Here is a 14,085-nt window from a genome sequence, read left to right as displayed (position 1 = left end):
TGCTGTAGATAGATAGATAGGTAGGTAGGTAGGTAGGTAGGTAGGTAGATAGATAGATAGATAGAAGATAGATAGATAGATAGATAGATAGATAGATAGATAGATAGATAGATAGATAGACAGACAGACAGACAGATAGACAACAGATAGATAAAAAGGTCCTGTCATCCCTATGATGCTATATGGTTGCTGCAGATAAATCTAACCATCTAACAATAACCAGGTGAATTGCTTGGTTTGTCTGATGACATATTCTGGGTTTGTTCCTACAGTCTCCATTGAAGAAATCCAGGATATCAGATCAGGTCATAAGACCGAAGGAATGGAAAAATATGCTAAGGATGTCCCTGAAGTTCGTTGCTTCTCAATCATCTTCAAAGATCAAAAGAAAAACTTGGATCTCATTGCTGGCTCTGAAAGAGATGCAAATCACTGGGTGTCCGGCCTGGGAAAAATCATTGCAAAAAGCAATTCAATGAGCCAGAGGCAAAAATTACAACAGTATCCTTTTTTTAAAAAAAAAAGTCTGACATTTGAGAAGAATTTCCAGGGGAGGGATCAGCTTTATTGTATTTTATACTTTATGCTAACTTTCTTCAAAAGAATATTGGACTGTCTTTCTGTAGCTAAGTTCTCTATAGCCCCATGAGACCAGTCTTTTTCAATCTTGGCAAGATAGGTGGACTTCAATTCCCAGAATTCCCTAGCCTGGATGATCCTTGCAAAAAATTCTGGTAGTGGAAGTCCACACCTCTTAAAATTGCCAGTTTGAAAAACACTGCTTTTCACCAGCTTTTCTCAGGTTCCAGATGAATGGAGTTCGACTCCCAGAATTCTCAGCACGGGCCATTCTGCCTGCAGGGTTCTTGCTCTTACTCTACCAAGGTAGAAGTTGGGAAATCCCAGGTTTAATGTAAGCCAACAGGACAGGTGTAGGGTCACGTCATCATGTGATCTCTTTTTACGACCTTCTGACAAGCAAAAGTCAATGGGGAAACCTGATTCACTTAATAACCATGTTTCTAACTGGACAACTGCAGTGATTCACTTAACAATTGAGGCAAGAAAGGTTGTAAAATGGGGCAAAACTCACTTAACAGTTGTCTCATTTAGCAACAGTAATTTTGGGCTCAATTACGGTTGTAAATCTAGGCCAGGGGTAGGCCACCTTGGCTCTTTTATGACTCGTGGACTTCAACTCCCAGAATTCCTGAGCCAGCATGGCTCAGTTTGGAAACCTCTCCCTTTCTCCTCAACATGGCTGGCTCAGGAATTCTGGGAGTTGAAGTCCATGAGTCATAAAAGGGCCAAGGTTGCCTACCTCTGGCCTAGGCCTAGGCTGCTTTATGACTCGTGGACTTCAACTCCCAGAATTCCTGAGCCAGCTTGGCTCAGCTAGGAAACCTCTCCCTTTCCCCTCAGCATGGCTGGCTCAGGAATGCTGGGAGTTGAAGTCCACCACACATAAAAGAGCCAAAGTGGCCTACCCCTGATCTAGGACTATGTGTAGGCAAAACCTTTTTTGACCAAGTGGCACATGTAAAATCTTAGCTTCTAATTAAGCCCATTTTGGGGGGGGGGAAATACCCTTCCCAGGGCTTGCCAGCAAGGTTTACCAGTGTTCCAGTTAAGATGGTCTAAATTTACCTTCTCTTTGGCCAAACTTGCCACTTGGCAATTCAGTCTCATTCAAGGCTGTTGAAGCCCATAATTTCCAAAACTGACCCTTGACCAAAGTTACTATGACTATGTATTTATCTCTCTGGCCAAAGTTTTTTCTAAGGTAATAATTACTGGGACTATATTTAGCTTTGTGTGTTTGTTTAGGGTAAAATGGAGGAGCCAGTGGAACACAAGAAACTTGTTTAACGCACTTTGATGAAACGAAGGAATTTAAAATTATTTAGACTGCATCAGGTTGGGAAAAGCTGCTCCATCCATAGTACAGGTAGTCCTCAACTTACGACAACAACTGAGCCTAAAATTTTCGTTGCTCAACAAGATATTTGTTAGGTGAATTTTGCCCCGTTTTACGACCTTTCCTGCGACAGTTGTTTAAGTGAATCACTGCAGTTGTTCAGCTGGCAACATGGTTATTAAGTGAATCCAGCTTCCCCATAGACTTTGTAAGATCTCAGGACATGGCAACCGTCATAAATATGAATCAGTTGCCAAGCGCGTAAATTTTGATCATGTGACCCCGGGGATGCTGCAATGGTCGTAAATGTGAAAAAACAGTCATAAGTCTTTTTTTCAGTACCATTGTAACTTCAAACGATCACTAAACAAACTGTTTTAAATTGTAGACAAAATCTGAAATATATTATTATACAGACATTCTGTGATATCCATTTCAGAGGTTTATGTTAGGGTTTTACAAATCTTCAAAGGAATGCTTCACACCATCGGATATCTAAGGAGGAGACCCATTTGTTGTTGTTAGTTGCGAAGTCGTGTCCCACCCATCGCGACTCCATGGACAACGTTCCTCCAGGCCTTCTCTACCATCTTCTGGAGTCCATTTAAGCTCATGCCTACTGCTTCAGTGACTCCATCCAGCCACCTCATTCTCTGTCAATGTCCCCTTCTTCTATGGCCCTCCATCTTTCCCAGCATTAGGCCCTTCTCCAGTGAGTCCTTCCTTCTCATTAGGTGGCCAAAGTACTTGAGTTTCAACTTCAGGATCTGGCCTTCTAAAGAGCAGTCGGGGTTGATCTCCTCTAGGACTGACCGGTTTGATCGTCTTGCAGTCCAGGGGTCTCGCAGGAGTCTTCTCCAGACCATAGTTCAAAGGCCTCAATTCTTTGGTGCTCAGCCTTTCTTATGGTCCAACTTTCACAGCCATACATTGCAACTGGGAAAACCATGGCCTTGACTATATGTACTTTTGTTGGCAGGGTGATGTCTCTGCTTTTTAGTATGCTGTCTAGATTTGCCATAGCTTTCCTCCGCAGGAGCAAATGTCTTTTAATTTCTTGGCTGCAGTCCCCAAGTTTCATCTTGGAGCCCAGGAAAATAAAATCTGTCACTACCTCCATTTCCTCCCCATCTATTTGCCAGGAATTGAGAGGGCCGGATGCCACCCCATTTGTGTGAAGTTTGCTAAGAACAGCTTTGTGCCCAGAAGTGGCTACATCTTTGGGGTTGATGAGCCCCACTTCTAGTTTTCATTAAGGTCAGGGTTTCCCGACCTTGGCAACTTAAATTGGTGTGGACTTCAACTCCCAGAATTCCCCAGCCAGCCTAGATGGCTTCAGATGGACAAGTGGAATAGTCTGAACTAAGACAGGGTTTCATGAGAAAATTGTTTTTAAACTGAATCCTTTATTTACATCTACATACATCCACTTTCCTTTCTTCGCAGCACTCCAAATTTATAACAGCCTTGCCCTGTCTGATATTTTCTTGTAATGGCTGGATTTGTTAGGAATAACTTTTTCCATAGTTCCAAAGATTTGAAGGCCATCCAGAATCACAAACAATAGCTTCTGCATAATTAATTTTAAATAGTAGTTATGACACCTCCTTCCCATGTAGGTTCCTTAATAATCATTTCAACAGCTGGATTCATGCTTGCCTGCGGAAAGCAGATAAAAACAAAGATAACAAAATGAGTTTTAAAGAACTCAAAAGTTTCATGAAGGAAGTCAACATTCAGATGGATGACAGCTATGCCAGGCAGATCTTTGAGGTAAGGAAAAAGGATTTTTAATTTAGTTTTTGGTTTCTTCTTTGCTTTAGACTCTTCTGACTTTAAATATAGGGGAAACAGATTTGCTACTACCGTGTTTCCCTGAAAACAAGCCCTAGCATGATTTTTCAGGATGCTCGTAATATAAGGCCCACCCCCCAAAATAAGCCCCAGTTAAACTGGTCACGCATTTAGCACCGTATCTCCCTGAAAATAAGCCCTAACTGGAAGCCCTAATATGTCTTTTGGGGCAAAAATTAATATAAGATCCAGTCTTATTTTGGGGGAAACACTGTAGAATAGAATAGAGTAGAATAGAATAGAATAGAATAGAATAGAATAGAATAGAATAGAATAGAATAGAATAGAATAGAATAGAATAGAATAGAATAAGAAATGGGAATAGAATAGAATAGAGTAGAGTAGAGTAGAGTAGAGTAGAGTAGAAAATAGAAAATAATAGAAAATAGAAAATAATAGAAAATAGAAAATAGAATGGAATAGAATAGAATACAAAATGGAATGGAATAGAATAAAATAGGAAATAGGAATAGGAATAGAATGGAAAATGAATAGAATAGAATAGAATAAGAAATAGGAATAGAATAGAATAGAATAGAATAAGAAATAGGAATAGAATAGAATAGAATAGAATAGAATAGAATAGAATAGAATAGAATAGGAAATAAGAATAGGAATAGAATGAAAAATGAATAGAATAGAATAGAATAAGAAATAGGAATAGGAATAGAATAGAATAGAATAGAATAGAATAGGAAATAAGAATAGGAATAGAATGGAAAATGAATAGAATAGAATAGAATAGAATAAGAAATAGGAATAGAATAGAATAGAATAGAATAGAATAAGAAATAGGAATAGGAATAGAATAGAATAGAATAGAATAGAATAGAATAGAATAGAATAGAATAGAATAGAATAGAATAGAATAGAATAGAATAGGAATAGGAATAGGAATAAAATTCTTTATTGGCTAAGTGCGGTTGGACACACAACGAATTTGTTTCCGGTGCATAAGCTCTCAGTGTACATACAAATAATAGTGATAATCATGATCATATACAACATGAAAATACACCCATCATAAATCGTGAAATACAACAGTTCATCCTAAATCATAAGATGCAACACTTAGTACTAGATAACAAACAACATAAATCATATTAGGGTACAAAAAAACCCAATGTAAACTGTAAGATACAAGCAGCAAGTTATAGTCATAAGAAGATAAGGATAGGTAATAGGAAAGATGAGGAGTATCGTAGTAATGCAGCTTTACTAGTATTTTGACAGTGTTGTAGGAATTAATTGTTAAGCAGAGTGATGGCATGGGGAAAAAACAATCCTTATGTCAGAATCCAATCATATTTCATCTTTAATTATCAAATATAGAAACTCCCAATTCTGCCTTCTTTGGATTCTGCCATAAGAGGGAGAGAAGGGGGAGAACAAAGGGGCTTTATGGCCCTCACTTCCTTCAGTACACTTCAAAGAGCTGAATGCTGAATGTGTGTTTATTGTAACATCAAAGCGTTAGCACTAGAGAACCTTATCATAACAAAGCAGGATACTTGCCTTTCATGTAGTTACCTGAAGTCTCCATTCAGACGGAAGAAAGAAGAAAGGGGGTGGAATTGTGATACTTGAAACTATCACTGGAAGGGGGGTTGATTGGGTGGGACTACTGGGGAACCCCTTAAAACCTTGAATGGGAAGAGCTTGAACCCCAAGTCCTGTCTAGCATGCCTGCAACCATTTTCTCTTAATAAAGGATTCCTGTTGGAAGAATTATTCCAAGAGTTCTGTCTTCTTAAGATGCAAAGTGGGGTGGGTCCTTACATTAGACAGGACTTGCAAAATTAATCCACCTGGAAGGGAGACCCTTGCCGGGGGATTTTGCAAAAATTTACCATGTCAGACAATGGAGCAAGAGAGGGGGAAAACTCCCTGGAAAGAGAGCCGCTGACCCAGTTGGAACCTTGCCAGATGTTGGGATCCGAGAGGCCAGATTCCTCAGGAGAAGAAGTGGTGGAGACACAGGACCACAAGCCTCGCTGGTCGATGGGCGTTGGAAAGAAAAGTGAGTGGGGAAAGGAATCAAGAAAGGTGACCCTGAGACGGGGGACCAAGCAACCAGAATGGAAGCAGGAGATGGAGAAATCCCTGCACGCAAGTGAAGAGGGAGGAAGCTGGGCACCGTACTCAGACTGGATCCTAGAGAAAGCTATTGACCTGATGAAGAGAACTCTCAGCTCCCTAGGAGAGGAGAATACTGAACCCTACGGCCGCCCCAGTTCCGGGAGCCGCAAAGGGAGAGACACCGAGGGGGACATGGAACCTGCAACCCCAGGGACATCTACTGATCCAGGAGCTCCCACCCCCTACCGGACCACAGATGGCAATCTGGACGGAAGGCACTACCACCCACAACAGAGGCACCGATCCATTCCAAGACGTCCACCGTTGGAAGTGAAATTCAAAGGGGAGCCAACACGCTTGGGGTTTTTCCTAACCCAAGTCCTCAGCTACATGGAGGAATATGGGCAGGATATTCCCAGCGACAAAGCCCGCATCCGGATCGTGCAATCTGCCCTGGATGGACCAGCTGCGGATTGGGTAGTGAACTTGCATGACTCCAATGCCCCAGAACTCAGTAACTTCAACCGTTTCATGTCCTCTTTGAGAAGACGATTTGAAGACCCCCTGGCTGATCGCAAAGCCCGTGAAAGAATAATAACGATGAGGCAGGGCAAACGCCCAGTGGCTGAGTATACACAAGAATTCCGGGCCATTGCCAGCAAACTGAGTTGGCCAGAAGACATCCTCCTTGGCCATTTCAAAGACGGACTAAACTATGATCTATATGATGCTTGCCTGCCCCGAGGGGACCCACATCGACTTGAGGAATGGTACGTCTTGGCAGAGGAAGCAGAGATCGACATATTGAAGAGGCACCGCCGAGGAAAACAATGGAGCCGCCCCCCGCCTGAGCTGACACACCAACCGGTGAAATCATCGGATACAGCCAAGAAGCAAATGGGATGTTTCAAGTGCGGAAGAGAAGGGCATCGAGCTGTAGAATGCCGCTCAAAGGCCCCCCAGCACAACCCAGACAGATCCCCAATCAACAAACCCGGAAAGTATTCAGCTAAGCCAAAAGAAACGGCCATGAGAATGATGGAAATTGCAGAAACCCCCACCTCTGCTCACCAAGGGGAAAGGACTCCAGCCTACACCACAGGGCCGGTGGATGCCTCAGATGACAGCTCGGAGGGCGAACCCCTGGTAAGTGGATGCATCACACCCATCTTCAAAACAGTGACTATATTAATCCCCCCCATGCCCGAAGCTGTGAAGGTGAAAGCCTTAATAGACTCTGGCTGCACCCGCTGCCTCATTAGCCCAACACTAGTGGGGAATCTGGGCATCCCATCCAGGAGACTGGAACAACCAATCTCATTTGGCCAGCTAGATGGATCCATAGCAGGGGGGGTGCCAGCTACCCTAGCCACTTTGCCAATACATCTCTCCCTGGGCAACCATGAAGAGGACTTAACGTTTGTGGTGACCCCAGGTATGGAATGCCCAATGATTCTAGGGATGGAATGGTTGAAAAAATGGAACCCCTGGGTAAATTGGAGGACGACAGAAATCAAATTCCCGAAGGGGGACCCTATGGACTTAAAACCCCAAGGAGGCTACCAGAATCAAGAATAGAAAAAGCATCCATAGGAGAGGAAAAAAGATTAACAGAAATACCAGAGGAATATAGGGACCTTGCTGAAGTCTTCAGTGAGGAGAGGGCGAATGAGCTTCCCCCCCACCGACCCACAGACTGTACCATTGAATTCAAGCCTGGGGCAAAACTCCCGAAGCCCAGATTATACTCCATGAGCCCAAAGGAGAAGGAGGAAATGGAAAGATTTATAAAAAAAAAACCTGGAGAGAGGTTTCATTGAGCCAGCCAAGCCTAAAGTGGCTGCCCCGGTCCTTTTTAGAGAGAAGAAGGATGGCTCTTTACGTTTATGCGTGGATTATAGGGCCCTGAATACAATCAGTGAAAGCAACCTATACCCGCTGCCCCTCATGAAAGACATGCTGTCACACCTATCGAAAGGGAAAATTTTTTCTAAACTAGACTTAAGGGAAGCTTACTATCGAGTGAGAATCAAGGAAGGGGACGAATGGAAGACTGCATTTAACTGCCCCATGGGGTGCTATCAATTCAAAGTCTTGCCATTTGGATTACAAGGGGGCCCTGCAGTCTTTATGCAATTAATCAATGACGTTCTAAGGGAGCACCTGTTTAAGGGGGTCCTTGTTTACTTGGACGACATTCTTATCTTTACTGAAACAAAAGAAGAACACGTCAAACTTGTCAGAGCGGTTTTAAAGAAGCTGCGAGCCGCTCACCTATATGCCAAACTCTCAAAATGCGAATTCCACCAGGAAAGGATAGACTACCTAGGCTATCGCATATCCCCACAGGGCATTGAAATGGACCCGGAGAAGGTCAAAGCAGTACTAAATTGGGCACCACCCCGCACAAGAAAGCAACTACAAAGTTTCCTGGGCTTTGCAAACTTTTACCGCCAATTCATCCCCTCATTTGCCCAGATAGCCTTGCCCCTCACTAACTTACTAAAAACGAAGGGAGCATCCTCAGTAAAACCTAGCCAGCCACTAACATGGACAATGGAGTGCCAAGCAGCGTTTGAGAGACTAAAGAGACTTTTTTCTGCCGAACCAATACTAAGGCACCCAGACATGGACAAGCCCTTCGTAATACAGGCAGATGCAAGTGATGTGGCAGTGGGGGCTGTGCTATTACAAGAAAATGATGATGCAGTATTGCAACCCTGTGCATATACATCCAAGAAACTCACGGAAACAGAACAGCGCTGGCCCGTATGGGAGAAGGAGGCTTATGGGATACGTTGGGCATTACTCACGTGGCGACAGTTCCTGGAAGGCAACAAAATCCCCTTCCAGGTATGGACTGATCACAAAAATTTAGAAGCCCTGAAAACTTCCAGGAAACTCAATCCCAAACAAGCCCGCTGGTCCCAGCATTTTCACCAATTCCAATTTAAACTCAAACATTTACCAGGAAGAAAGAACTTCCTGGCAGATGCTCTATCTCGCATGCCCCAATATAACAGCGCACGAACCACAGACTCTAGACCAATAATGGCAGAGTCACAACTGGCAGCACCAGTAACCACAAGAACCCAAGCCAAAATAAAACCACAACTGGACAGCCAAACTGGGATTGAATTCAGAAAAAGCTTGGAAACAGATGAATGGTTCCAGAAAAACACAAATGTGTGCACAATGAGAGACGGGTTGCCTTGGGTAGGGGAAAAGTTATATATACCAACAACTCAAAGAGTAACTTTCATGCACCTTTGCCATGACACAAAATCAGCAGGGCATTTTGGATTTGTAAAAACTTTACATTTAATTAAACGGCAATTTTGGTGGCCATCCATGAAAAAGGACATTGAAAGTTATATAGCCAGTTGTCCAAAATGTGCCACGGCAAAGAGGTTGCAAGGGAAAGTGCCAGGACTATTGCAAACAGTGGCAAGTCCCTCAGCCCCCTGGAGAGAAATAGCCATGGATTTTATAGTGGAATTGCCAGAAAGCAATGGGAATACTGTGGTCTGGACGGTCACGGACTTGTTTTCCAAACAGGTGCACTTTATCCCTTGCCAAAAGATTCCCACTGCAAAAGCCTTAGCAAAACTTTTCATCCAACACATTTACAGATTGCATGGGGCACCCCAACGCATCATCTCTGACAGGGGGGTGCAATTTACGTCTGCATTTTGGAAGGAATTTTTATCCCTCTTAGGAACCACTCAGGGACTGACATCTAGCCACCACCCTCAAGGAAATGGGGGGGCTGAAAAAATGAACTCCGTACTTAAGCAATATTTAAGATGTTTTCTTAGTTTCCAGCAGACCGAGTGGGCGGACTTACTCCCCTTTGCAGAAGTTGCCTACAATAATGCAGTCCACTCCAGCACAGGTTACACTCCTTTTCAAATAGCCACCGGTCAAAGTTTCAACCCCATGCCAGAATTAACCCCAAACGAACCAACGATCCCCTTGCTGAAAGAATGGATGGAGAAATTACAAAACACCTGGCCAATAGTCAGAAAAGCACTAGATGAAGCTAGGCAGGCATATAAAACACAAGCCGATAAAAAAAGGGTTGAGCCTACACCATTCATTATAGGAGAAATGGTGTACTTATCTACAAAATACCTAAAGTCCCTACAGCCCTGTAAAAAACTTGGACCAAAATACATAGGACCTTTTCCAATTAAAAGAATCATAAATCCAGTAACAGTAGAATTAGAATTACCCAAAAATCTCAGGCAAATACACCCAATTTTTCATTGCAGCTTGCTGAAAAGAGAGCATCAGTCACCTCTACGGCCAAAAATCCCCCTCCCATCACCTCCAATCATGGTGGAGGGTGAACAACACTTCGAAATAAAGGAAGTCCTTGACTCTAGGAGATATCATGGAGCAACTCAGTACCTAGTTGCCTGGAAACACCTCCCTCCCTCACAAAATGAGTGGGTCCATAAACGTCATGTCAGAGCCCCGAAGCTATTGAAGAAGTTTCACACAGAGTATCCTAACAAGCCTAACTAAATTTTATACTTGTGTTTTCTTTCAGGTGGATCTCTCTTATTTTTAAGAGGGGCCGGATGTCAGAATCCAATCATATTTCATCTTTAATTATCAAATATAGAAACTCCCAATTCTGCCTTCTTTGGATTCTGCCATAAGAGGGAGAGAAGGGGGAGAACAAAGGGGCTTTATGGCCCTCACTTCCTTCAGTACACTTCAAAGAGCTGAATGCTGAATGTGTGTTTATTGTAACATCAAAGCGTTAGCACTAGAGAACCTTATCATAACAAAGCAGGATACTTGCCTTTCATGTAGTTACCTGAAGTCTCCATTCAGACGGAAGAAAGAAGAAAGGGGGTGGAATTGTGATACTTGAAACTATCACTGGAAGGGGGGTTGATTGGGTGGGACTACTGGGGAACCCCTTAAAACCTTGAATGGAAGAGCTTGAACCCCAAGTCCTGTCTAGCATGCCTGCAACCATTTTCTCTTAATAAAGGATTCCTGTTGGAAGAATTATTCCAAGAGTTCTGTCTTCTTAAGATGCAAAGTGGGGAAATAGGAATAGAATAGAATAGAATAAGAAATAGGAATAGGAATAGAATAGAATAGAATAGAATAGAATAGAATAGAATAGAATAGGAATAGGAATAGGAATAGGAATAGGAATAAAATTCTTTATTGGCTAAGTGCGGTTGGACACACAACGAATTTGTTTCCGGTGCATAAGCTCTCAGTGTACATACAAATAATAGTGATAATCATGATCATATACAACATGAAAATACACCCATCATAAATCGTGAAATACAACAGTTCATCCTAAATCATAAGATGCAACACTTAGTACTAGATAACAAACAACATAAATCATATTAGGGTACAAAAAAACCCAATGTAAACTGTAAGATACAAGCAGCAAGTTATAGTCATAAGAAGATAAGGATAGGTAATAGGAAAGATGAGGAGTATCGTAGTAATGCAGCTTTACTAGTATTTTGACAGTGTTGTAGGAATTAATTGTTAAGCAGAGTGATGGCATGGGGAAAAAACAATCCTTATGTCTAATCGTTCTGGTGTGCAATGGGCGATGTAGCACGTTGATGTTTGATAGTACAGGTGGTCCTCACTTAATGGCGAGAAGGATAGGATCACACTGTAATCTTGGCCCCAACTGCTTTGCAAACACCCCTAAACCATGGTGTATAGGATGCTCTTTCAGCTCCAGTGTGTCCTGGGTTTTCCCAAAGGTGCTTTTGGAAAAGGCAACTGGACTTTGTTTTTCCTCGAAGACGTTTCGCTTCTCATCCAAAATGCTTCTTCGGTTCACCTTCAGTTCAGTTCTTCAGAACTGAAGAAGCTTCTTGGATGAGAAGTGAAACGTCTTCAAGGAAAGAGAAAGAAAGTCCAGTTGCCTCTTGAAAAAACACCTGTGGGACAATCCTGACCTGGATAGACTGAGAATCTCCGTAGACTAGTTTGTCTCGGGTTTGGTTCGGGGAGGGAAAGTACAGAGAAAGGAGAGGGGGGAAAAAAGAGCTGTAATGGCTAGTTCTAAAACTAGACTCCTGTTTTCCCCAAAAAGCAGAGCCCAGAGTACTTATGGCTAGAAGAGTTTGTGAATTTCTTATTTCAGCTTATCTCCTTTGCGAGATCGATGCTTCGTTTGCTAAGCCGGCCAAGTTGACCATTTCCAGTGATTGCCCTGTTTTGCATTGTCCAGCCCTGGTTTAGGTTGCGGCCTATAAAGAAGAAGTCCTTTTATTTCTTCCCTCTACATTCACAGCAGTGTGACAAATCCCAGACCAACACCTTGGAAGACGACGAGATAGAGGTGTTCTACAAGATATTGACGGAACGCCAGGAGATTGACAGCATCTTCTCGGATCAGGCGGAGGAGAAGTCGGTCATGTCCCTGGACCAGCTGGTGAGATTCCTGCAAGAGGAACAGTGTGAGGAGGATGCTGGCCCTGAATTGGCCCTCTCTCTCATTGAGCAGTATGAACCCAACGAAACAGGTAATAGCAAGAGCAGGAATACTCTTAGATTTATATACCACTTCACAGTCCTCTCTAAGCAGTTTACAGCGTCAGCATATTGCCCCCAACAATCTGGGTCTTCCTTTAGACTCAGATAGATAGATAGATAGATAGATAGATAGATAGATAGATAGATAGATAGATAGATAGATAGATAGATAGATAGATGGATGGATGGATGGATGGATGGATGGGGGTGGGTGGGCAGATGGATGGGTAGATAGATAGATAGATAGATAGATAGATAGATAGATAGATAGATAGATAGATAGGTGTGTGTGGGGGGGTAGGTGGGTAGATGAATGGTTAGATAGATAGATAGATAGATAGATAGATAGATAGATAGATAGATAGATAGATAGATAGATAGATAGATGTGTGTGGGGGTGGGCAGAGATGGGTGGATAGATAGATAGATAGATAGATAGATAGATAGATAGATAGATAGATAGATAGATAGATAGATAGATAGATAGATAAGTGTGTGTGTGGAGGGGTAGGTGGGTAGATAGATAGATAGATAGATAGATAGATAGATAGATAGATAGATAGATAGATAGATAGATAGATAGATAGATAGATAGATGTGTGTGGGGGTGGGTAGATGGATGGGTAGATAGATAGATAGATAGATAGATAGATAGATAGATAGATAGATAGATAGATAGATAGGTGTGTGTGGGGGGGTAGGTGGGTAGATGAATGGTTAGATAGATAGATAGATAGATAGATAGATAGATAGATAGATAGATAGATAGATAGATAGATGTGTGTGGGGGTGGGCAGATGGATGGGTGGATAGATAGATAGATAGATAGATAGATAGATAGATAGATAGATAGATAGATAGATAGATAGATAGATAGATAGATAAGTGTGTGTGTGGAGGGGTAGGTAGATAGATAGATAGATAGATAGATAGATAGATAGATAGATAGATAGATAGATAGATAGATAGATAGATGTGTGTGGTGGGGGGTAGATGGATGGGTAGATAGATAGATAGATATAGATAGATAGATAGATAGATAGATAGATAGATAGATAGATAGATAGATGTGTGTGGGGTGGGTAGATGGATGGGAGATAGTTAGATAGATAGATAGATAGATAGATAGATAGATAGATAGATAGATAGATAGATAGATAGATGTGTGTGGGGATGGGTAGATAGATAGATAGATAGATAGATAGATAGATAGATAGATAGATAGATAGATATTGTCTGTGTGTGTGGGTAGATGGATAGATGGATAGATAGATAGATAGATAGGTAGATAGATAGATGATAGATAGATAGATAGATAGATAGATAGATAGGGGTGGGTGGGTGGGCAGATGGGTGGGTAGATAGATAGATAGATAGATAGATAGATAGATAGATAGATAGATAGATAGATAGATAGGTGTGTGGGGGGGGGTAGGTGGGTAGATGGATGGATAGATAGATAGATAGATAGATAGATAGATAGATAGATAGATAGATAGATAGATAGATAGATGTGTGTGGGGGTGGGCAGATGGATGGGTGGATAGATAGATAGATAGATAGATAGATAGATAGATAGATAGATAGATAGATAGATAGATAGATAGATAGATGTGTGTGGGGTGGGTAGATGGATGGGAGATAGATAGATAGATAGATAGATAGATAGATAGATAGATAGATAGATAGATAGATAG

The 14,085-nt window shown here is 42.0% G+C and overlaps 1 protein-coding gene across 2 annotated transcripts in view; it reads left to right on the top strand.

Annotated features, from left to right (window-relative positions):
- The window catches only part of PLCD1 (phospholipase C delta 1), an 88,063-nt gene that overhangs the window by 45,325 nt on the left and 28,653 nt on the right, over positions 1–14,085 (top strand). For both annotated transcript variants that reach the window (XM_039337001.1, XM_039337000.1), the window contains exons 3-5: positions 273–501; positions 3,562–3,691; positions 12,147–12,378. In XM_039337001.1, the coding sequence (XP_039192935.1) occupies positions 273–501; positions 3,562–3,691; positions 12,147–12,378 (591 nt within the window). The remainder of the gene's footprint in view (positions 1–272; positions 502–3,561; positions 3,692–12,146; positions 12,379–14,085) is intronic.

Source organism: Crotalus tigris, unplaced genomic scaffold, assembly GCF_016545835.1.
Source record: "Crotalus tigris isolate CLP2741 ecotype Arizona unplaced genomic scaffold, ASM1654583v1 scf7180000017667.1391209, whole genome shotgun sequence".
NCBI lineage: Eukaryota > Metazoa > Chordata > Lepidosauria > Squamata > Viperidae > Crotalus > Crotalus tigris.
This window is presented reverse-complemented; position numbering and strand designations above follow the sequence as displayed.